Source organism: Rousettus aegyptiacus, unplaced genomic scaffold (assembly GCF_014176215.1).
Source record: "Rousettus aegyptiacus isolate mRouAeg1 unplaced genomic scaffold, mRouAeg1.p scaffold_m13_p_5, whole genome shotgun sequence".
NCBI lineage: Eukaryota > Metazoa > Chordata > Mammalia > Chiroptera > Pteropodidae > Rousettus > Rousettus aegyptiacus.
The window spans coordinates 86341763-86366146 of record NW_023416308.1 but is presented as its reverse complement, the minus strand read 5'-3'; the positions used below and the strand labels follow the sequence as shown (position 1 = coordinate 86366146).

The window sequence follows — 24384 nt, the reverse complement described above, 5'->3', positions numbered from 1 at the left end:
AAATTGATCAATAAGGGTATATTGTAGAAAGAATTGGCCAGAAAAGCAGCACTACTTCTATAATTTAAAGGCCATCGTTAGTTACTTTAGGATTTTAAATTTTTAATAAAAATAAATTTTAATAAGAGCCAAGTTAAATTTTTTTCCCATGGACTACCTAGATAACATTCTGTTATAATTGCTTAATTTCTGGAAAAATATTTCTAAATAACTTAAGTATGCCAGTAGCTTTTATACAGGCCTCTCTTTTGGTCACATACACTGAGGGGGGGAAATTGTTATTCTTCCAAATTATGTCTATTAATTTCTGTCTCCTCTATTCCAACCTTTAGCTATTACCATTAGAAAACATTAGCTTCTGAATAACTATTAAAAAAAAAATTATAAGGTGGGCGTGGATACAGACCAGACTAGCATTAGAGTGAGCTATCTAAAGGCAATCAAATGTTACTTAAACTATGATACACTCATATGATGGAATACCTTATTGTTATGCAGACATTTAGGGCCATGAAGAAATGCTTGTGGTATAATGCTTAATAAAAAGTAGATTTAAAAAAAAGTATATATAATTTGATACAAATTTTTATGGCAGTTTATTTCATTGCTTGTGAGGGTAAGGTAGAAGAGAGATTCCTCAAGATTTAGAATTCTGAAGTCCATTAGCTGAGTGAACACCTAAGACTCTTGTCTTGCCCTGTAACGGAGCCCAGGTGGCACGACCTCAAAGAGAAAGGCCGCACCTGGGTGCAGGGACTGCCAGATTCCCTCACTTGATTCCAGATCCTTGGATTCCAAGGGAGGTAAAGGAATACTGGGAATCTCAACAATAAATAAAGGTGTACTGATGACATATAATAATTTGAGGTAATTCTAAGTACTTCCACAATAATTAATCCCTAGAAACTTTGACAATCCTAGATAGAAAGGAAATGCTCAATAATAACTGAGATTGAATTTCCACCAGCACGGCATGATGGAAATCCAGGGTTAGATTCGAGTTGATCTAAAAAATGCAATATTTCTTTCTATGGAATGAGAATCACACCCACAATATGCATATGCAAAATATTATATATTATAAATATTGGAAAATATAATCTCAGGATAATTTTCCTCCCTTCTTTAGAGAGATATTATTGTAGGGAAAAAAAAATCACTAAAATTTTAACTGTGATTTTCTGTATCTAGCAGATGATAGATTATTTTTCATATTGTCTACATTTGAAAAATTTGAATAAATGTGTATTCCTTTTATAATTGGGAAAAATTATAAGACCAATTGAAAACTGACTTTTTCCCTATATATTTGACCAGGTGAAAAACAGAGAAGGGCATATATCATAATCTTACATTCTATTTTCTAGTTGTTTCAGACCTACTGATATTGTTCCTATAAGTATAATATACATTAAACTTCAAGATAACAGGTTTTTCTCACATTAAAAAAAGTATTATATACCTTCCACAGCCTTTATAAATTTGAAATATTATTGTTTCCGTCAGGGTCCCAGCAAGAAACAGATGGCACACTCATAAGGGGGAACTGAAGAGAGTATAATCAGAATGTGGGCAGGGAAACTGTAAGAGATAATGCAGTACCACTGCCAACCTGGTGCCAACATGGAGGGGGAGAGGGTAATAAATACTCCGATCTCTAGTTCTTACTGCCTTCTGATCTCCTGTTAGTGCCCTCCATCAACTGAGCTCCACCAGAACCCAGCGAGGAGGAAAACACGCTAATGTAATCCATAAAGGGTGAAGTAGATCTATTGAGGCAACCGAAAATATCTACATGGTGACATCAAAAAGCAAGCAGTTCCTCAATTTTACTATAAATATTTCCAAATTTAAAGATTCCTACTACAAGAGTACTAGAAACAGAGTTGTGAACTTCAGTCTTTGGTACTATGCAATATATATATAAGAATATTCATTATAATATTGTTATAATAGCAAAGACTTGGGAATAATCTAATTGCTCATCCATAGTTAAGTAAATTATTGTATTTCCACACAATGGAATACTATGCAATTGTTGAAAACAATATAGATCATTACTTATGGACATGAAAAGATAGCCATACTTTTTAAGTAGAAAAGTTTAGTATAATCTAACTTGTGAAAAAAAATTATATCTTTATATACATATTTGTGAAATGTGAATATACAGAGACATGTAGAAAAGAATTTTCAAAAAAGTTAATGCATACATAACTTTTAAATAAGGATTTATTGAATTATTAACTTTCATTATTCATTCAATAATGTGTATTAAGCACTTAGCGTGTGCTAGGCATTATGGTCGGTGCTGGGGAAACAAGAGAACAATCTATTCATTTAAATCCGTTAATTAGGTCCACTAAATTAAGTGATTTTTAAAAATGACAACGACCAATATTGGTGAATTTAAGGAGGAGGGCACTCATATGTACTACTATTGGGAGTATAAACTGGTAAAATCTTTCTGGAGGGCAACTTAGCACTTTTTAACCAAAGTGTTAGAAATATCCATTTCATTTGACACTGCAATTCCATTTTTTGGAACTGATTATAAAGAAAGGAACATAGATGATGTACATAAAATATATATATATATATATATATATATATATATATATATATATATATATCAAGCAGCCCATAAATGAGTTGCTTGGGAGAAGGGTAACCTAAATGTTAAATAATTGGGATTTTGGTAAATAAAATGTATGTTCATAAGGTGAAATACTAGGAAGACATGCTTAACCTGGAAAATGTTTAACATAGAAAAATGTCCAAAATATGTAAGTGAAAAGGTTTAAAAAGGGTGTGACACTGAATTGCTCTGAACTTGAGTAAATCATATAAGTCATCTGAGTCTGTTACTTCATCTCCAAAGCTCATATCCTTATGGACCCTTTCAACTCTTACCTTACCTGCATCTAGGTACTCGTCCTTTCTTCTTTCTAAAGAAAATAACTAATCCATTGTTGGCAATCGGTCGATGTTAGGTTGGCAGCTGTTTGCAGAGCTTTCCTAAACTATTTCATCTGGGATTTAGTAAAAAATGCTCTCAAAGGAGAAAATACGTTTTTCGTAAGAAAATGTCCATTTTTTTCTTCAGTGGCCTCATCTATTAGGCACCATACTTGGTTTTGAGGTCCCTGAAAGACATTAATGCCCTCAAAGAGTTCAAAGTCTGGTGGGAGGAAACCAAAAATAATGACAAAGGGTCATCAGTGACAACAGAGCCTTGAAATAAGAGTTCTCCAGGAAGCAGAGAAAGGTTTCTTAAGTAGAAAGAAGAGCATGTACACAAACAAGATACTCGGCGAAGACTATGGTTGACACACAGAAGCGGACCATTATTTTTGGTCTTTCTTTCCTCTCACAGTCACACAACACCCCAAATCTCTGTGGACACTGAATGCACACCCTATCATGCCGAGTCGCAAATGTGGTCCCAAGCGATTTCAGCTGTACCGGCTGCGCCGGTGAGAAACTGGAAGGAATCTACAACACACACGAAATATCACTGAGGATGTTAGAAAGGTGACTTGATAGTGGCCGCCCCGCAGCTCTTAGCTGCCGCAGGCACTGCTGGATCAGGGATTCCCGCCAATCTCAGTCCACCCTCTTCTGAGGCCCCGCCCACCTTTGACGCACTGAGAGTTCTGAGGACCGGGAAGCGTTGGAAGCCTATCGATATCTCTGAAATAGACTGCTCTGCCCTGCGCTGCCGCCGTAAAAATCCCGCAGACGTCACTGTAGATCGCCGAGGGGCAGTTTCGGCAGCGCTCCCTGATCCGCAGCTTTGGAGGAGGCCGCAGCAAGGCCGGCGTCGGAACCATGGTGCGTTGGATTCCAAGCCCAGGCTGGGATGGGGCAGAGGTCCGCTAATTGGCGGATGACGAGCCGCGTCTCCTGTAACTTGAAAGCGGCTCGGGGGCATGGGGCATGGAAACCTCAGCGGACGAGAGGGTTCGGGCAGTGATTCAGCATCTCTGGCCTGGCCTGGAGAGGGGCTGTCGGTAGTCGGTGCGGTCTTTCCCCGCGGTTTGTTTCGCTTTTTGTCAGGCCTCGGACCCTACTACATCCGTCAACTAGCCGAGTTCGCCCCTCTAGTTCCTTCAGTGAAGTAAATTCCGAGCAGTCCTCAGTGGCCCCTCGTGCTCTTTGTAGGGTCAGAGAGAGGAGAAAATAGGGACTCGATTTGGAGGCCTCCCTATATATACTACCAGTGCGGACTTGACCCCAGGTTCTGGGTTCCTGTACAGCGTCCATTTTCCTGGTGGATCCTACTCATTTCCCTCTCCCGTAGAGCTCATCAGGAAAGCCCCTTTTCAATCACATTGTCCAGTCACCTAGTTTTACAAATGAATAAACCAAGTCTGAAAGGAGAAGTGGTGTCATCAGGGTTACAACATAGTCTCAGGGCTTCCAGTCCTGTATCTACTATTTTAGCACTCAACCTTCTCACCCCCATGATTCTCCCAAATACTGTTCTGGTAGGATTGTTTAATGGTTCAGTCACAGTAGCTATTTGCGTCCACCTCTGACTTCCTGAGGACATTTTTGTGTTTTTCAATATGAATATCTGTGCGTACAAGGCACTTGTAAGTGCAGCGAGGTTTAAAAGATAAATCGCACATGCCTCTAAATCATAATATTAGGTAGAAAGGGATGTGCAGGTAAAGAACTGGTGGAAGTATGTGTTGGGGGGCTTTGAGGAAAACAGATGGAAAAGACTTTAAGAGATAGCCATTTGGAAAGGAATGCTTTTGACCATTTATTAGGGTCTAGTATAAGAGGAGAACTTTAGCAAATAAATGAAGTAAAGTTGACAGATATGAACTTTAGTAATTGACTGAACCCAAAGGGAGTGTTATAGACAGTGAATAATTGGGAAGGTAGGTCCCACCTAGAGTTCATGGTAAATGTAGAATTGGCTTGCAACTAAATGCATACAGTTGTAATCTTAAAATGTGGTTGTATTAACAGCGTTGTGTTAATGTTGAAACAGTCAGGAAAACATTTTTTTTAATAGATTTTGTTAACAGGATTTGTAATGTTCTTTTGTTAATAGGTTTTTTCTTTTACTTTCAGTTTCGCAACCAGTATGACAATGATGTCACTGTTTGGAGTCCTCAGGTAAAACCATGTTTTATACTATTTCTGTGAAATGGCTTTTGGTGGCTGCAATATGTTTAGAAACTCCAGAGATTATAGGCTGTTAGAAAATGGAATAGAAGCATTTTAGAAATTCCTGGAACCTAAATTTAACATTAAAGTAAGTTTCCTGGTTTAAAAAAAAAGTCGTTTGAGATTAAACTATGTTCACCTGAGATTCAAAAGCTCTAAATTAATTTTAAAGTTATAAAAGGGTCTTGTAAGATGATTCTAAGATGCGATGGCTTTATCTCCTTAGGGCAGGATTCATCAAATTGAATATGCAATGGAAGCTGTCAAACAAGGATCAGCAACAGTTGGTCTGAAATCAAAAACTCATGCAGTGTTGGTTGCATTGAAGGTTAGTAAAGCAATTAAGTGTATCTTCCTTTAGAAAACAGCTATCGAACATAAGTTTTACTGTGTGGATAATAAAATTCTGAACTTGTTTTTGTGTCTTATAATGTCTTTATTTAGAGAGCACAGTCAGAGCTTGCAGCCCATCAGAAAAAAATTCTCCATGTTGACAATCATATTGGTATCTCAATTGCGGGACTTACTGCTGATGCTAGACTGCTATGGTGAGTATGATCATGAAAAACAAAAGAAATGTCCCTTTTGATTTATAATGGATTCCATTTCTAGAAAAGATCCAGATATTTTAGGAATCGTCTCCCAGAGTGTGAAAGTTAAGATCGTGAATACTTTAATGGATTTGGGCTCAGTTACTAAACATTCCATTTCTTGATCCCTGTAATAGTAACCAATAGAATTGACCACATGAACCCTTTGAGAAGTCATTGAATAATGTGATATTTGTTAATTCAGTGTATATTGCTTGAGACTATTTTATGTCTCAGAAGAGCTTGACAACTTTTGTTCGGTTTTTCAAGGATCAGCTAAGCTACCCTTGCCTTCTTTACTACTCTAATACTTATTAGGCATTTATTTTTTTGCAAAGCTCAAATCTGGACACTACAGGATATTCAAGGTGAATCAGACATAGATCTTGTCTTCTATGAACTTAAAATCTAGTAGTATATCTATAATACAAGGTAGAAAGTGGAAAGTAACAGGTAGGTTTCTGTGAGAGTCCAGAGTATTTCTGGTTGAGAGGCATTGTGTGAATGAAGCTAGGGCTTTGAAATCACATGGATTGAGTTTAGTTCTCACCTTTACCAATTAGTATCTAAGATTGAGCTAGTTACACACTCACTTTTTTTTTTTCCAATTTTTTCTTTTTCAAGATAATTGTTAAATAGCCTGACATGTAGTACACTTAACACAGTGCCTTTTGGGTAATATGTGAGTGTGTGTTTTGGGAGATGGGAGGTAATAAGCCCAAACTAATCTCTTTAGTCTGTGATTTAGTTTGGGAAGAAAGAGTATAACCACTGAGGGCAAACAATAATGCTAAAGTTTACGATTTTCAAGTTATCCAGTGAGCCCTGGCTCAGAGACCAGCAATATAATGACAGTATTAACACTCTGTCAGCTTGAAAATATAAAATATATTGCATTATCAAACATTTTATTTAACCTAATCTATCTAAACCATTGCTGTGTCAACATGTAATCAGTGTGAAAACTAATGAGATATTTTATATCGTTTTTTTGAACTAAGTCTTTGAAATTTCATGTGTATTTTGCACTTACAGTATATCTCAATTCACACTAGCCATTATATAAGTGCTCAGCAGTCACATGTGGTTCATACCTGCCATATTGGGGCAGTGTGCAGTTTTAGACAGCCTTGGGAAATAGACTTAAATTGAAGTACTGAACAAACAGCTTGCTCCTACAGTTAATCATTTGATCATCAAATGTGACATATATATAAACTGAACAAAGCAGTGCAGAAAGGCGCATGTCTGTTTTTTATCCTCTTGGCTTTAATAGTGATTCTCCTTTTCCCCATTGTTATAGACTTGTTTGAATCTTGTCAGGTTTAACAGTGAGACTTAACAGTCTAGTGTCCAGGATTTCGAAAAAGCAGAGTAGTTCCACTTTGCTGGCTCAAGACCTAGAATTCCAAACAATCTTGACAGTGAGAAGGATAAGAGAAAAGAGAGTGTTCTTTTTTCTTGCCCAGCCTTCTTTATAAAGTGCTATGAAACAAAGGTTTTCTAGAGCTAAGGAATATTTTAGTGTTTTTTTTTTTTTTTTTTAAACTTCACATGACCTCAGTTTGGTACAAGAATGCATCCTTCTGTGTCTTTCTGGTTTCCTGATATAATCCATGTAAAAATGTCTGTGAGTAAACAAAAAGATCAAATGACTTTATTTGAATTTGAATAACTGATTTGAACTTACTAATTTTTCTTACTTCCTTTTTAGTAATTTTATGCGCCAGGAGTGTTTGGATTCCAGATTTGTATTTGACAGACCTCTTCCTGTATCTCGTCTTGTATCTCTAATTGGAAGCAGTATCCTTTTGATATTATCATTTTGGACATGAACCTTAAAGGAATTTGATACTTAATCCTTATCTTAGTTAACAGAAGTACGATAATATATAACATAGGTAAGATTGTAAAAAAAAAAAAGGTTACTTTTCAATAACAGAATGTTTAAAATTTAGGAAAGTTGTGAGAAGTTCTACCATGGCAGAATGGGTTCTAAATAAGGAATTGGTCTGCTCTTTCATCAGCCCTTAAGCAATTGATATTTTCCAGACATAGATAAGCTCAATTTCAGGAAAACTATTCAAGCATCATTTTTAGAGGAGATTTAGTTTTTCATTGGTGGTTCTAGACATTCCAAGAAATCCTTGACCCCTTATCCAAAATGAATGAGCTTCTCTCCATGGGAGGAGACTATTTTGCTAGCACTAATTCTTAGGTTTGATGGATAGCTCAAGATTTTCAATTTCTCAACCAAAGAAATTTGCTCTGCTTTATTTTTTTCCTGTGGTAATTATGTAGCAATTATGAAACCAGAACTCTTTGTTAATAATGTTTAATTTGAAAATAAAAATAGTACTTTATTCCTTGTTAGAACAGGATCTTTAACTAATTTAAGAGACACAGATACCAACACAGAGATACGGCCGGAGACCATATGGCGTTGGGCTGCTTATTGCTGGTTATGATGTAAGTTTATAGAGTATTGTTATATTTTAATGATTTTTTAAAACTGACTAGAAATTTCCTCTACCAAAGTCAAGAATTATGAAGTGTATATTTTTCCCTATTTTTAGGATATGGGCCCTCATATTTTCCAAACCTGTCCATCTGCTAACTATTTCGACTGCAGAGCTATGTCCATTGGAGCCCGTTCTCAATCAGCTCGTACTTACTTGGAGAGACATATGTCTGAGTTTATGGAGTGTAAGTGATTTTTTTTTTTGCCCTCTCCACTCTTCATATAGAGAATTAACACAATGTCCTAAATGAAGAAAACTATCAGCCTTACAGAAAGAGTTTTTAAAAATTAAGCCCATGAAGTGTTTATTATTTCTGTTACACATACTAGTTCTTACTGCTTCTGACTACCACCGTAGTTATAGTCACCAGTAGAACTTTTTAAAAATACAAATATGTGTCCCTAACCTAGAAGATTCTAAGTTCTGTTTACAACCATTAGTTTTCTGTGGTTCTTACTTAAAGCCACACAGACATTTTTGCATTAAGTAGTCCATAAACAGGTAACAAAATCAGTATGGCTGTAGGAAAGAAAGGTGCAAGATGACAGATGTAATGATAGGGCAGGTTTTCAAGTGCTTTGCCTATATAGAGATCTTGAATTTTAACACATGCTTTTTAAATCATCTATTGAGGTGATCGTGTAGTTGTTTCCCCCCTTCATTCTATTGTGCTATAGTGCGATTGACTCTTGAGTGTTAAACAGCTTTGCATTCCTAGGATAAATCCCTCTTGGTTGTAGTGTATAATATAAATTATATGTATGAATGCTTATATAAACAAACATAAATGTTGCTGGATTCAGTTTGCTAGTATTTTTTTGAGTGTTTTGTATCTATTTATAAGGTACATTAATCTGTAGTTTTATTGTGATGTCTCTGTTTAGTGTTGATATCAGAGTAATACTGGCAACATAGAATAGGAGATTACTTTTATAAAGAGCAAATACAACAACTAGCATTCTACAGAATACATTCTACAAAACTTTGAGCTGTATCATTTGTGAATCAGAATTTTGATTTAACTTAGTATAAGAAAGGTCAAATTTAGTAACAAAAATCATGTGACCTCATTAAGTAAAACAATAGTCAATGTTATTGATAATTACTAGAAGATTATAGGGCTAAATATTTAAACTTTTGTCTGTATTATTTTGATTTATTTAGTATGTGACTAAAACCATGATTTCAGACTCTAGCCCGACAAAAATAAAAGAAGTCTAGCTTGAAGATGAAATTAGGAAGTAATTGTTAACTTATTTATTACACATAGGCAATTTGAACGAACTGGTTAAGCATGGTCTGCGTGCCTTACGAGAGACACTTCCTGCAGAACAGGACCTAACAACAAAGGTAAAAATCATGTTTTCCAATTGTAGATACTAACATTATAGTTTAATCATTTATTGCAGAAATGTAAGTAATAGAGGAGTGTATACTTAACAGTTCTTTAATTTGGGAGATGGTCGTTTGGTTCATTATTTCTCTTTAAGGTATTTACTAAGTGATCTGATTTCAAAACAGTTTTTAAACATTTCTTTTTGGTATGAAACGAAACCAGTAAGTCTTATGTCAAATGTCCTTTATTTCAACAGATAGGAATATCCTTGTGTTAATTCAGTTGACAAATACATGGTATTGAGCACCTACCACATGTAGGCACTAAGCATTGAGGATGTAGTAAATACAATAAACATTTTGGCTTTTATGGTACATACATCCAAGACGGGGGGAGATAGACCGTGTACTCCTAACCAAATGACATAGTATATTAGAAGGTGATAAATGCTATAGAAACAATAAACAGGTTAAGAAGAGAAAGAATGACCAATTGGGTATAGGAAGAAGGTATGTGGGTATAATTTACAACAAGCGAGTCAAGAATGGCCTCACTGAGAAAGTGAAATTTGAGGAAAAGAGCTAAAGGAGGGTGCATGAGTGAGCCATACAGATTTCTAAAGCAAGATTATTCCAGGAAATGCAAGTGCAAGGGGCTTGGGTCCAAAATGTTTCTAGTATTCAAGACAGAGGCCAGTAGTGTTGAGTCAGCAATCAAGAGGAAGAGAAGGAAGGAATTCAGAGAGGTAATGGAGGCCAGCTTGTATATGTCCCATAAAACATTGTAGGTACTTTGGATTTTACTCTGAGTGGGCTGTTAGAGTTTGAGCAGAGGAATACTATGATTTTATTTAGTTTTTAAAAGAGTTGCACTGGTTGCCTTTTTGAGAACAGATTATAGTGAGGGCACGAGTGGAAATAGCTTAAGACTTAAAGCAATTCAGGTAAGAGATCATGGTGAATTAGAGCAGACTCATAGAGCAGGGTTCAGTTTGGGGTATGTTTTGAAATTAGAGCCAAAGGGTTTACTAACAATTTGATTGTAGGGATGTGAGAGGAACAAAAAGGATGTCTTCAAAGTTTTGGACCTGATTAAAGAAAGAGATTTAGGGGTTGTGAAGGAAGATCAGGCAGTTAGTTTAGGACATAAAATTTGATACGCCTGTTGTTTGACCATTTAGCAATATAGAATAAGCAGTTATTCAGTGTGCATTCTCTAGAGTTTGGTGGAGTATGGTCTAGCCTAGTTATAAATTTTGAAGTCTTCATGTAGAAATGGCTTATAGAGACTGGACCAGATGAGATTAGTAAAGGAATCAAATAGTTAGACAGCAGGTTCAAAGACTGGGCCAAGGGCACTCTAACCTTTAGAAATTAGGAGATAAGTAGGTATCAGCAAAAAGGACTGAGAAAGATGGCCCAGGAGGTAGGAGGAAAATTTGGAAAATGAGCCATCTTTAAAAGCAAATCAAACTATTTTAAGGAAGAGAGAATGAAAAATTGCTAATAGGTCAAGGGAGATCTGGGTTGAGAATTAACCATTACATCAGCAATAATGTTACTGGGGACTTGACTAGACAATCATAATGGATGATGGGGCAAAAGCCTGATAGGAATGGGATCAGGAAAGAAGGAGAAAAGAGGGATTTGAGACAGTACTTTGGAGGTTATATTGTGTTGTGGGTCCAGAGAAATGGGGTGGTGGCTGAAAAAGAATGTGGTGAAAAAAGAGTTTTTTGTTACTATTTTTTAAGATGGGAGAAATTATAGGAAGTTTGCTGCATAGTTATGAGAATATTCCAGTGTAAAGGGAAACATACATTAGGAGGAAAATGAGAAAAACTGCTAGGCCAGTTTCTTTGAACAGTACACAGAAGGAAAGGCAGGCCTTAGAAAAGAAATTAGGCTGTTCATTCAGAGTAACAGGAAGGATGAGAATGTAGGGACACATACAGGAAAGAGTGGATACTGTGGGAGCTTGTGAATATTCTCTTAATTTGCTTCTGTTTTCTCAGTGAAATAGGAGTAAGGTATCCAGCTGCAAGGAGAATGGAGAATAGTATAATTGTCCAGGAGAAGGGGAGATTGAATGATCTATGGACCTGTACAGTACAATGCAGGAACCACTAAGGGCTTCTTTGAAGTAATGATCATTAATTAAAGTGAGATCTGTCGGCATATTATAAATCATTTTGTTATGATGGTTGGATAATTATTTAATATTATGTGAAGACTTTATAGCCTGTCACCTTTTCTAAACAATTTTTCCTATTATAAAAATAGTATTCTTTCAAGAAATTGTTCTGAAAATACAGATGGCATCATTCCAAGATGACTATCTTAAAAGTTGGGTGTGCAGTTGACTGTTGACATTTACAGTTTGTACAAGTTTGCTCAGGTATCTGGCTTCCTGTTTTCATATTTTTACTGAATCATAGAAAATGGCCTATATAGTCTTATACCTAAAATTTTACAGGAGCTCTTTTGTACTGGTTAGCATTCACTGAACACTTTAAGTATGCTCTTTAATTTTTCCACGTAGAACATAGTTCCAAGCCCCTACCAAATGTAACACTTTAGAACCCAAAACTTACTCTCTTTCCGTTTTAAGAACCATCATGTCTTAATTTATGAGAAACAAATTTGATTATTTCTTAGATGTTAGGCTTTCTTCCTAACTAAGTGGTTTGTTCGCTCACACTGGTCTGTAGCACATTCCCGTTATGAACCAATTTACACATTTTCTAGGTGACATAGACCTCTGGAGTTACTCATGATTTCAGTGTGCAAATTACAAGGGCTTACGAGTTCTTCCCTTTTTCCCTACAGTTAAGTATTTTTAAGTTTTATTTAAGTGCTATATAAATTGTTCTGCTTTTTTCACCCAGTATTTTATTATAAGCATTTTTCAGCCTAAATTATTTTAATTTTTTATTTTTACCTTTTTTCCCCCTCAGAATGTTTCCATTGGAATTGTTGGTAAAGACTTGGAGTTTACAATTTATGATGATGATGATGTGTCTCCATTCCTGGAAGGTCTTGAAGAAAGGCCACAGAGAAAGGCACAGGTTTGTAATTAGTCACAGCATACGAGTCTTTAGTTCTATAGTAAATCAGTGTTCCTACCACAGTGGTGTAAATAAATCTACTATTTTTGTTTTTAATTATTGAGATAAGCTCATGATTCAAATTGCAGTAGGAAAACTAAGAGCCAAGTAAAGTAAAACACTAAGGGGACAGTGATCTCCGTAAACACAAAAGAAGATTTGATTATCTGTTTCTATTTCTTATAGTTCTGTAGGTTGACTGGACTCAGTTTGATGCTCCTTTTGCTAGTCTCCCTTGGATCTCTAACACATTGCAGTCACTTGTGGGTCTGGAACATCCAGGATGGGTTTACTCACATGTCATCTTTACTCACACTTTCTAGGTATCTTAGAGAGTCAGAAGATTGGGACCTCTACTCGGATGGCTGGGCCTCTGTCCATGTAGTCTCATGGCCTTTCCTTCACCAGGGTCTCTCTAGCACAGTAGCAGCTCAGAGCTTATAAAAATTCAAAGGCTCAAAAATGAAAGCTGCCAGGCATTCTTAAGGCTTGAGTCTCCAGACTGGCACAGCATCACTTGTGCACATACTCTTGGTTAAAGCAAGTCATAGGGGCAGCCAGCAATCTTAAGGAGTGGGGACTGATAGAAAATTTACTGGGGCCAGCTTTGGAAACTAAGTTGTCTCTTCATAAATACTGAGAACAAGGATCAAGAAGTGTTGAATCTCAGGTTAAATACTGGTCTTTTACATTTGCTATTTATAGATGCTTATTTGCTAGCTGTGTCATTTAAAATAAAGAGTCCGGTACAGACATTTCTTCTACAGCTTGAATTTCTTTTCAGTTTGAAAAGGATATTGTTGATATTATATGAAGGAACAAGATTTACATTATTTAAACTGCAGTTGGTAAAAACGAGCACTCTTGGGAAGAATGCAGTGGAGGGCCAAGCAGCTGTCTGGTCATATTTTGTGTTTATTAGTGCTAAAGAGGAAAAGGATGTCTAAAATGTGCTGCTTGTATTTTAAGGCTATTAGTAATAAAAGGAAGGCCTTTTATTCTTGAGCAAGATAAAGTATGATAAAATGCTAGAATTGTCCAATGATTCTTAGGTTTTCAGAGCTGTAAAATTATATCTATTAAAAAAAACTGTTTAGAAATTTCAGAAGGATAATGAACTGAGTATTTGAAATATCACCTAACCCCTTTTTCTCATAAATTTTTTATAGCATAATATTATTTTCTTTTTCCTTCCCTTCTTAAGCCTGCTCAACCCGTTGATGAACCTGCAGAAAAGGCTGATGAACCAATGGAGCATTAAGTGATAAACCAGTCTATATGTGTATTATCAAATATGTAAGAATGCAGGAACATGTACTGATGACAGTAATCTCTACTTTGAACCAAAAGATGCAGCTGCAGAATTGTATGTGTTAGGAATCAGTCCAGATGTGAGTTTTTTCCAAGCAACTGAAACCATATAATGGGATGCATTTTTCTTTGTGAGGGTCTATATAATCATTTGCTAGAAAATATAATTATCTGTACTAATGTTTTTATATGAAGAACATAGTGTCTTTGTGGTTTTAAAGACAACTGTGAAATAAAATTGTTTCACCTGCTGATATATTGGGTTTTTGTTTGTGTTTTAAATAGCTTTAACTATATGGTCTGAGATTACAACTGATCATTTGCCATATTTGTCAAATTACCTTATTTTTAAGATGCAGAAAAATAATACTTCTTATACCAATTCCTCAATGTGTGGACTGGCTGCATAAAATTCCATGGAGATTTGGTTCACAATACAAACTCAGGATTCAACCCTGGGGGATCCTATTAGAATCTAAGAAACCACCACTTCAAGCAATAGTAGTAGTATTAACATGAGATTGGTTTTTCTTTCCAACCAACAGATGGCAGCTGTGGTAGCTCTGGTCTCAGTGTAAGGAACTTTTGCGAAAATAACAAAAGGGAAAATTTAATTTGAAACTGCCCAACCCCACTCCAGCAAAATCTTTAGGCTGCCTTTAATTATTCCTATATTAGCTGTGTACCGAGATATTGCAGAATAATTTTTCTTACAACATGCAAAATGAAATGAGAGAAAATCTGATTTAAAAAACAAAACCAGTAATCCAAAATTTTGCTGCTAAAAAGCCTAGAGGAGTTATTTTCTAAGATTCATATCTTTCTGGAGAGGGGTAGTTGATTTATAGATAGGGAACTTGGATTTTGGACCTAATTTTACTACCTGATTGCTATTGGCTTTGGACAAGTTACTTAGCCATATTTTAAGGAAATCCTTTGGAGAATTATTTTGAAGTTTAAATGGGAGAATTTATGTGAAAACACCTTGTGTACTCAAAAATGCATAAAATATTAGTTTAATTTTTTTCAAAATTGCCCAAGACTTTAAAAGCATTAGTAGGTTTAAATCTTTCTTTTCTTTCTTTTTTCTTCTTTTTTTTTTTAATTTATCGGGGTAACATTGGTTAATACAATTATATAATTTTCAGGTATATATTATCATTTGTCATCTGTATGTTCTTTTCTGTTTAAAACCCAAAGTCCAGTTTTCTTAAGCTGCCATATATTTGATCCTCTACCCACTTCGCCCTCCCCATAAACCCTATACTTGAGCCCCTTTACACTGTCTACCTACCCCCTCCTCTCCCACCTCACTAGTAACCACTACTCTACAGTCCTCTGGTAGCCATTAGCCTATAGTCCATGTCCATGAGTCTCTGTTTGTTTGTCCTGCTCATTTGTTGCTTTTAAGTTTATATCCCACATGTAAGTGTTCTCATGTGATTTTCAACTTTTTCTGTCTGGCTTATTTTGCTTAGCATGATTATCTCAAGGTCCATCCATGTTGTCGCAAATGGTAGTATTTCATCTCTTCTGATGGCTGAATAATATTTCATTGTATATATGTACCACAGCTTCTTTAGCCAATCATCTATCTTAGGACACTTCAGTTGTTTCCACATCCTGGCCACCATGAATAATGCTGCTCTGAACATCGGTGTGCAAATATCTTTTTGGATATGAGTTTTCAAGTCTTCGGGGTAAATACCCAAAAGATGGATTGCTGGATCATATGGTAGATTAATTCTTAGTTTTTTGAGGAACCTCCATACCACTTTCCATAGTGGCTGTACCAATCTGCAGTCCCACCAGCAAAGTATGAGGGTTCCTTTTTCTCCACATCCTCTCCAACATTTGTTATTACTTGTTCTGGTGATTATAGCTATTTTAACAGGTGTGAGATGGTATCTCATTGTGGTTTTGATTTGCGTTTGGCTAATAGCTAGCAATGTTGAGCATCTTTTCATATATTTGTTGGCCATTCGTCCTCTAAGGAGAAGTGTCTGTTCAGGTCCTCTGCCCATTTTTTGATTGGATCATTTGTTTTTTTGTCTTTATTGAGTTGTATGAGTTCTTTGTATATTTTTGATATTAGGCCCTTTTGGAGGTGTTGCTTGCAAATATATTTTCCCATTCAGGTGGTTGTCTCTTTACCTTGATGATTTCTTTTGCTGAGAAGAAACTTTTTAGTTTGATGTAGTCCCATTCATTTATTTTAGCTTTTACTTCTCTTTTAAGTCAAATTCATAAAATCCTCTTTAAGTCCAAGGTCCTTGAGTTTAGTTCCTATGTTTTCTATTATGCATTTTATTGTTCCCAGCCTTATATCAGGTCCTTAATCCATTTTGAGTTAATTTTGCTGTGTGGTGATAGACAACAGTCTAGTTTCATTCTTTTGCAGGTGGCTTTCCAGTTTTCTCAGTACCATTTATTGAAGAGGCTTTCCTTTCTCCACTGTATGTTTTTGGCTTTTTTGTTGAAAATTATTTGCCCACATAAATGTGGGTTTACTTCTTGACTCTCGATTCTGTTCCACTGGTCCATGTGTCTGTTTTGTTGCCCATACCATGCCATTTTGATTACTGTCGCTTTGTAGTATAATTTGAAGTGGAGCAGTGTGATGCCTCCGGCCTCATTCTTTTTTCTCAGAATGGCTTTGGCAATTTGGGGTCTTTTGTGCGTCCATACAAATCTAATGATGTTTTTGTTCTATTTTAAAAAATGCCAACGGGATTTTGATGGGGATTGCATTAAATCTGTATAATGCTTTAGGTGATATGGTCATTTTAACTATGTTGATTCTTCCAATCCAAGAACACGGAATATCTTTCCATTTCTTTGTATCTTCGATTTCTTTTAGTAGGGTCTTACAGTCTTCGTTATATAAGTGCTTCACTTGTTTCATTAAATTTATTCTTAGGTATTCTATTCTTGTTGTTGCAATTGCAAAAGGAGTTATTGTTTCCACTTTTTCTGATACTTCATTATTAGAGTATAGGAAAGCTATGGATTTTTGAACGTTGATTTTGTATCCAGAGACTTTACTGTATTTGCTTATTGTTTCTAGTAGTGTTCTTGTGGAGTTTTTAGGGTTTTCTATATAGAGAATCATGTCATCTACAAATAGTAACAGTTTGACTTCTTTCCTATTCGGATGCCTTTTATATCTTATTCTTGCCTGATTGCACTTCCTAGGACTTCCAATTTTATATTGGATAACAGTGGTGATAGTGGACAGCCTTGCCTTGTTCCTGAGAGAATGTTTTTAGTTTTTCAACATTAAGTATAATGTTGGCTGAGGGTTTGTCATAGATAGCCTTTATTATGTTAAGGTACTTTCCTTCTATATCAATTTTGTTAAGTGTTTTGATCATAAATGGATGCTGTATCTTGTCGAAGGCTTTTTCTACATTTATCGATATGATCATATGATTTCTATTTTTTAATTTGTTTATGTGGTATATCACATTAATTGATTTGCGTATGTTGAACCATCCCTATGCCTCTGGGATGAAGCCCACTTGATCATGGTGTATAATCTTTTTAATATCTTGCTGTATTCAGTTCGCTAATATCTTATTTAGGATTTTTGCATCTGTGTTCATGAGAGATATTGGTCTTTTTGTGTTATCTTTACCAAGTTTTTGTATCAGTAATATTGGCCTCGTAAAATGTGTTGGGAAGTAATACCTCCTCTTCAGTTTTTTGTTTGTTTGTTTGTTTGTTTGTTTTTTGAAGAGTTTAAGGAGAATAGGTATTAAATCTTCTTTGAATGTTTAGTAGAATTCACTGGCGAAGCCGTCTGGTCCTGGACTTTGACTTTTTGGTAGGTTTTTGATGATTGTTTCAATTTCCATACTGCTGATGGTCTATTTAGATTTTCCAGATCTTGAGTCAGTCTAGGAAGGTTGTATTTTTCTAAGTACTGGTCCATTTTTTCTAGGTCTTTAAATTTGGTGTAATAAACTTTTTCATAGTATTCTTGTATGGTCCTTTGTATCAGTCGTAATATCCCCTTTCATCCCTGATTTTATTTATTTGTGTCCTTTCTCTTTTTTCTTTAGTGAGTCTAGCCAATTTCATTAACCTCAGAGAACCAGCTCTTTGTTGCATTTATTTCTTCTATTGTTTTTTGGTTTTCAATTTCATTTATTTCCGCTCTAATTTTATTTATTTCCTTCTGCTGACTTTAGTCTTCATTTGTTCTTCCTTTTCTAGTTTTTTTAAGATGAAGCATTAGGTCATTTATTTGGGCTCATTCTTGTTTTTGGAGATAGGCCTGTAATGATACGAACTTTCTTCTTATGACTTTTGCCATGAAATATGTGACTTCTTGAAGGGAGAGTGGTAAGAGAAACTCTGGCAACCTTGTTTTTGAGAAAGACTTCTGACTAAATACAGGAACGTGTGAGATGTTGGTCTCCACTCTGGAGTAGCCTCAAGCGTCTGCCATTTGAGCTTGGGATGAGGCCATAGTACTATGTGGCCGTTTAACCAACAATGGAGTTGTATCAAGCACATGTAACTTTCACAAATAAAACAATTAGAGGGAGTCCTTCCTGCCTTCAGACTCAAAGGGTGTATAGTCTGGTGGAAGAAGCGTAAGTGGGAAGTTTCATAATCTGCTTTTTCCTCAGGCAAGTCTCTTCCCCTGTGCCTATCATAGTGTGAGCCTTTGTTAAGTGGTTCTGTTGTTTAAAGAGTGTGTGTGTGTGTGTGTGTGTATCATTTTTGTATACTTCTCTAAATGTAAACAAATTACTTGGCTGGCATTCAGCTGAAAAACTGGTCTGTATTATACTTTGTGGGCAATTTTAGAAACTATCACTTTGGTATAAAGATAATCAATTCACCTGGAATTTCCTAAGCATCTAAGTGCATCTCTGAAGAACTGGTATGGTTAAAAATAGAGATAGTAAGGTAAGTGACAGGATTCTGGTTCTAGTTGCAGCATTTTCAGTGGTTAACTATTTTGTGATTTTGGGTAAGTCTCCTTTCTCTAGGTTTTAGTTTCCTAGACATGTAAATCTTTATTATCCTTGGTATATGACAAGGTCCTTGTTCAACTTATAATTTGAAAAGCATTCAAAGTCATATATTTACATGCTAGAGTAAAAAGTTCCAAAACAGAAGTGCATGTTTAAACAAATCAGGAAGAATTCGACTATATGTATTTAATAATATATAATAGTATATACACTGCCTAAGACAATTTTAAGTGCAGACCTTACATGAAGTTTTATAAAGCATTACATTTTCTTGCCTTTTTTCATATTTAATAGTTTACTTATTAACTTGGTCATAATAAGCCTCAAATTTTATTCCGTAACACAATGGAGCTTTCAGGACTACTGAAGTGGATATAGCTAGTCCTGAACCATTCATAGTGGCCCTAAACTTCTGTAGTTTCTTATTAAGTCTAGTTTTTATGCTTTTGGGGCTTCATTTCATGTGAACAGGTTGTCATTTCTTGATAAATGGGCTTGGAAACCAGGTAACTGCATTTGTAAAAATTCCATGTTAAAAATTAATACAGAAATGGAACAACCTGTTGTATATACTTCTTAGATTGATACCAAGGAAATTATGCTGAGTGAATAAAAGCTAGCCTCAAAAGGTTACATTGTACAGTTCATTTAAATTACATCCTTGAAATGACAAAATCATAGAATGGAGAACAGATTTGTAGTTGCCAGGGGTTACAGATGAGAAGTGTCTGTGACTAAAAGGGTAGGAATGGTAGTTGTAATGGGATTGTACCTTAACTTGTGATCACAGGAATCTAAACATAATAAACTACACAGATGAATGAATACATATGAAACTGGTGAAATGTGACACTGACTATCAATGTCTTGGATTCAGTATTGTACTATAATTATATGTTACCATTGTAAGAAATTGAAAGGTACATGGGATTTCTGTATGCCATTCCAATTATCTCGTGATAAACATTTTTAAAAAATGAATGCAGAGGATTTGTGAAGCGCTTAGAAAATGCTATAACACATGGCCTTTGTGACATATTTTGGGTGCTCAGGAATTTATTTTTATTTTTTGTTTAATGGTTCCAAAAAGAAGAAATCTCAAAATATTCTAGATAGATGAGGCACTGTTTGTGTTCTATCTCCCTAAAAAGGTGAACCTGTTAATAAGGGCAGACCTCTTTGTAGTCACAATATTTTGCTTAAGCTTTCAATTTTTTAAAATTAAAAATTTGCCAAAAAAACACCTTTTTTAGGGGTTGAGGGTTGAGGGAGGGTATGGAACCTCAAGTGGGCAAAACTGAAGGTGCCATGGTGGGTTGTAACTGTAACAATTCTTTGAAGATAGGTAAAATCCCTTAAAACTCAAATTTCCCTTTATGCATAAAAAATTTGTAATTTATTGAGTGTTCAGAATGCATCATGAAAAAGGCAGTTACTGAAAACAAACAACAAAACGGAGTGTAACTGATGTTCAAGCAACTCCAGCCTAACTGCAGAGGCAGAGATTCAAATTACTGTATGTGTATATATTAACTGAAATAGATAGTCACATAATCTAGTGTCCTGTATTAGGCGAACAGAAGTTACTTAAATACTATTTAGTTACTTTTCCAGTTTATTAGTGGATGAACTAGAAAAGGGCTCCCAACTCCCATTCTTGTGCTTTTTTCCACTGGACCTGTAAAATGTGTTTTCTTTTTCTCCACGCACTTCCTCCCCTTGACTGTTTTAATTTCTCGAATGAGAAGCACATTCTAAATACTCTTGAAATTACCACAGCGCTTAATTCAGGCTTGCAGGGAAAACAATGAATATATGTTTCCAGTCCTTACTGCGGCCTAAACTGACCGAGGACAAAAGAAAGAAACTTAAAGGGCGTACTCGCAGCGCGCAGCCGCAGGACGGAGAAAGTTTGTCTTCTCTGCGCTGCCGTAGGAGCGAGGTGGCTGTAGCTTCGGTCGGCTACCCACCCCCTTCCACGTCAGCCAAGGATTCCGCGGAGCCTCCGCTATTCCTGGTGGTTGAAGCAGGAATAGACGGTCCCGCGGTTTCCCCAGCTTCTGCCGGTCGGAGCCAGGTAGCGGGCCACGAGCCCCCAATCTCAAAAGTGTGGTGGGCTGGGCAGAGCCGGAGGAACTGGCTCTCTAGAGGGAAAGATGCGGAAGGGGAGAGACTAGGCCGCTGGCATCCAGGCCTGGCTAAGTGGAACAAGGGATCTAGGAAGCCCCGGGCCAGACGCCTGCTCTTGGCCTGCGTACTGGCTGGCGACCTTCTTCCCAAGTCTCCGGGGCTCGCCATTCCGGGCCGGGGCTTGCTTTGCAGGAGAAAAGGGAAAGGGAAGGGGCACCGGGGGTGCGGCACACGGATTGATGGACCCATGTACACAGTGTTGGGTCTCGCCCATGAACGCGATAAGACTTTGTTTTAGCAGAGTAATCGTATACAAGAGTCTCTTAACCGAGTGTTTGAATTTATTGTTAAGTTAAATCACGTCTGTAACGTGGTGGGATGGGGCTGGGCGACTGTCATTGTATTATGGGCCTTAATTTTGTAGTACAGCATTCTAAACCCTGGGCGGGGTTGTGGAGTGAGAGATAATATACCTTAGATCGAAACAGACAAGTGTTTTTTATTATATTAGGGTTTATTTTTATGGGACACAATATAGATCGACCCTCCCCTTCTAAAACTTCAAAACTCATTATGAAACTGAATTAACTTTAGGTAATAAAGATCGCGATAGTTAGTTTTGTTTTTTGGTGATTTACTTGTAATGCATGATATCTTTGCATTTATTTTTCTAGATTTCCTGGCAGCTGTCATCTTAAAATCTTCTATCAGGGGTTGATTATATCCAGAAACCATGACGGCTGCTGAGAACGTGTGCTATACCTTAATTAATGTGCCAATGGATTCAGAACCACCATCTGAAATTAGCTTAAAAAATGATCTAGGTAAACTCTGATAATATTTTGAAAATGAAATGAAAAAAATGAAAAGAAAAAGCTCATTTGCACTTTAAGTTCCTTTATCATTAGAATGCTTATTTTTTTGTCTAATTTTTCTAATATCTTTATTAAATCTTTTGTCTTATTAAAAATGAAAACATTACTTTTAGACTTGCAATATTGATTTTTGGAAATAAAACATCTTAATGTAGCTTAGTAAAGATCAAGGAAGGCAATAGTTTAATTGTTAGATGTTAACAAGAATAATGGCTTGTGTAGTTAATATAGTATGTTTAAATGTAGCTGACAATTCTCTGTAGGTAACAGGTTGAGAGAATGTGTATTTGAATGTCTTAGTTCCTTTGAGCATTTAAAAAGCCAAAACTTTGTTCTTTGGGTTCACCACCTGTTGTTGAATATCAAATAAAGTCAACACTGAAATACACATATTTTCCAGGAAAGTATAAGCTTTTTATTTTTAAAAAATTTATGCAAAGAAGAAAACAAAAAGTATATTTCTGAATTTTAAAAGTGTATACTTTGTCTCCTTGTGATTCTGTCAAAATTTTTAAGTAGTAATGTACGTTCCAAAATAATGATTCTTATTTAATTGAACTACTAAAAATAAGTTTAACTTAAACTGATAACTACTGTTTAAAACAGAATAGAGTGAAAATTCTGCTTCGAATCTTGAAAGTATCTTTTAAGAGATAGTTTGCAGTTTGAACGGAGACAATATTTTACCTGTGTATTCCTATCTCTTACTAATCAGTAGAAATGGAATAATTTCTGATATTAATTAACTTAATATTAGGTTTCTATTGAGGTCTAGTTTTAGAGATAAAAAACATTCTCATGGCATTTAAATTGATACACTTATATACAATTGCACACATGCACAAAAATTTATATTCATATTCACATAAGATAGTGGAATGAAATGTAAATCGATGAGTAAACTTTCTAATTTTTTCTTAAAATTTAAAAGTTTTCATTTTTAGACCCCCAAAATACTTAAAGTTATAGCTGGGAAAATAAAGAATAAAAGCTGCCTTGACTACTGTCTCCAACCAATAAATAAATAAGTAGTCTAAAATTTTGTATACATTTTTGACTTTATCTCGAAAGATGAGAAAAAGTTTAGAAGTAGTTTGTGATTTGAGTAACAAATACTTTGGTGAAATATTGACCTGCTTTACCTACAGTTTTCTTTACCTTTAATCGCTGGATATGAGCTCTGATGATTATACATTCCCTGGAGTAGAAAGTATTTAGTATATGTTAGTGAATTGAATTGTTATTTGAAATTTTCCATATTTTTGGTAGTTCATTCTAGACCCCAAAGGCTTTTGGTAAAGAAAAGAAGTTTTTAAAATTTTGAAGATGTGGATAGAAGTATCCTTCGCCTCAGTTTGATTGTTAGAATAAATGGAAATTGGGGATGGGGTCTTGAAATATAAATTGTAGATTTTAAAAAAATTTGCTGTTTCACTTTTACAATTTAACCTTTAGTCACAAGTGGTGTTTTAGCCTGCAGGATTTTTAGGATTTGCTAACCCGTGAAAAGTAGACAAAAACTGGAACAAAAGAAGTCATCAGCATCATAGCGATACAATTTTATGCTTTTTTGACTCTGTCCCTTACACTATCAAGCAGATATAAAAAATTTTTTTAATTCAGAAAGGAAGTTTTGGGACAAAGAGGAAAACCGATTTGGGCTCAGTGAATACAACTTTAGCCACTTAGAATTTTGCCTAATCTGTCTTATTTTTGTGGTTATTGCTATCAGCTATTGTCACCTCTCCTCACAGACTTAAAAACTGAATATTCAGTTTATCCTTTCACATTTAATTCTTGATTTGATGTGGTGCACACCAATTTTTTTCATATGTGGCAGGAGATATAATACTCTGAAACAGGGAGAGATGCATGAGAAGTTAGTCTGTTTTAAACAAAAATATTGACCCATGTGGGGTAAATTTGGCAATAGCTCTCACTGTGTTCTCAGTCCAAATTACTGAGGATAGTCTCTATTCTACAACATGTTAAAATATACCAAGCTAGGAATAGATATATAGCTTTTGGGGTCTAGAATGAACTTTTGATTTACTTTGTACAATACTCTGAAGCTTAAATTTTTTCTATAACTCTTTCGACTGGTCATTTACAGTCTCTGTCAATGGCAAGGAACTCTTGTTTTAATAGCCACTTTGCTCTAGTTGTTGTAAATTTATTTCTAGTTTTTTTCCTCATAGTAACTGAAAAATTATTAAAGACTTTGTCATCCCTTTTTGTCTGCTCTTCTAGATATTTATTTTTATGATCAAAACAATTTTAGTAGCATTGTGCTTATGTCTTATATTTCTTCCTTTGAATTTTGGATCCAAAAGATGTACTAT

General features: G+C 35.6%; 2 protein-coding genes across 2 annotated transcripts in view; both read left to right on the top strand.

Moving 5' to 3' along the window:
- Window positions 1–3717: 3717 nt before the first annotated feature.
- Window positions 3718–14303, top strand: PSMA1 (proteasome 20S subunit alpha 1). Its single transcript, XM_016162065.2, has 10 exons — window positions 3718–3834; window positions 5089–5133; window positions 5411–5512; window positions 5629–5732; window positions 7489–7577; window positions 8173–8243; window positions 8351–8480; window positions 9567–9646; window positions 12589–12699; window positions 13943–14303. Exons 1-10 carry the CDS (start codon window positions 3832–3834, stop codon window positions 13997–13999), a joined length of 792 nt encoding a protein of 263 aa, XP_016017551.1. The 5' UTR covers window positions 3718–3831; the 3' UTR covers window positions 14000–14303.
- A 6656-nt stretch (window positions 14304–20959) lies between these two features.
- COPB1 (COPI coat complex subunit beta 1) overlaps window positions 20960–24384 on the top strand; it is a 31495-nt gene continuing 28070 nt past the window's right edge. The window contains exons 1-2 of the mRNA XM_016162040.2: window positions 20960–21114; window positions 21842–21991. Coding sequence (XP_016017526.1) covers window positions 21901–21991 — 91 coding nt within the window. The 5' untranslated portion in view covers window positions 20960–21114; window positions 21842–21900. The remainder of the gene's footprint in view (window positions 21115–21841; window positions 21992–24384) is intronic.

Excerpts from the sequence above, each read along its gene's own strand:
- PSMA1 (XM_016162065.2), top strand. Across the intron at positions 5,513-5,628 it reads CAGTGTTGGTTGCATTGAAG|AGAGCACAGTCAGAGCTTGC; the intron begins GTTAGTAAAGCA and ends GTCTTTATTTAG. Across the intron at positions 8,481-9,566 it reads TATGTCTGAGTTTATGGAGT|GCAATTTGAACGAACTGGTT; the intron begins GTAAGTGATTTT and ends TATTACACATAG.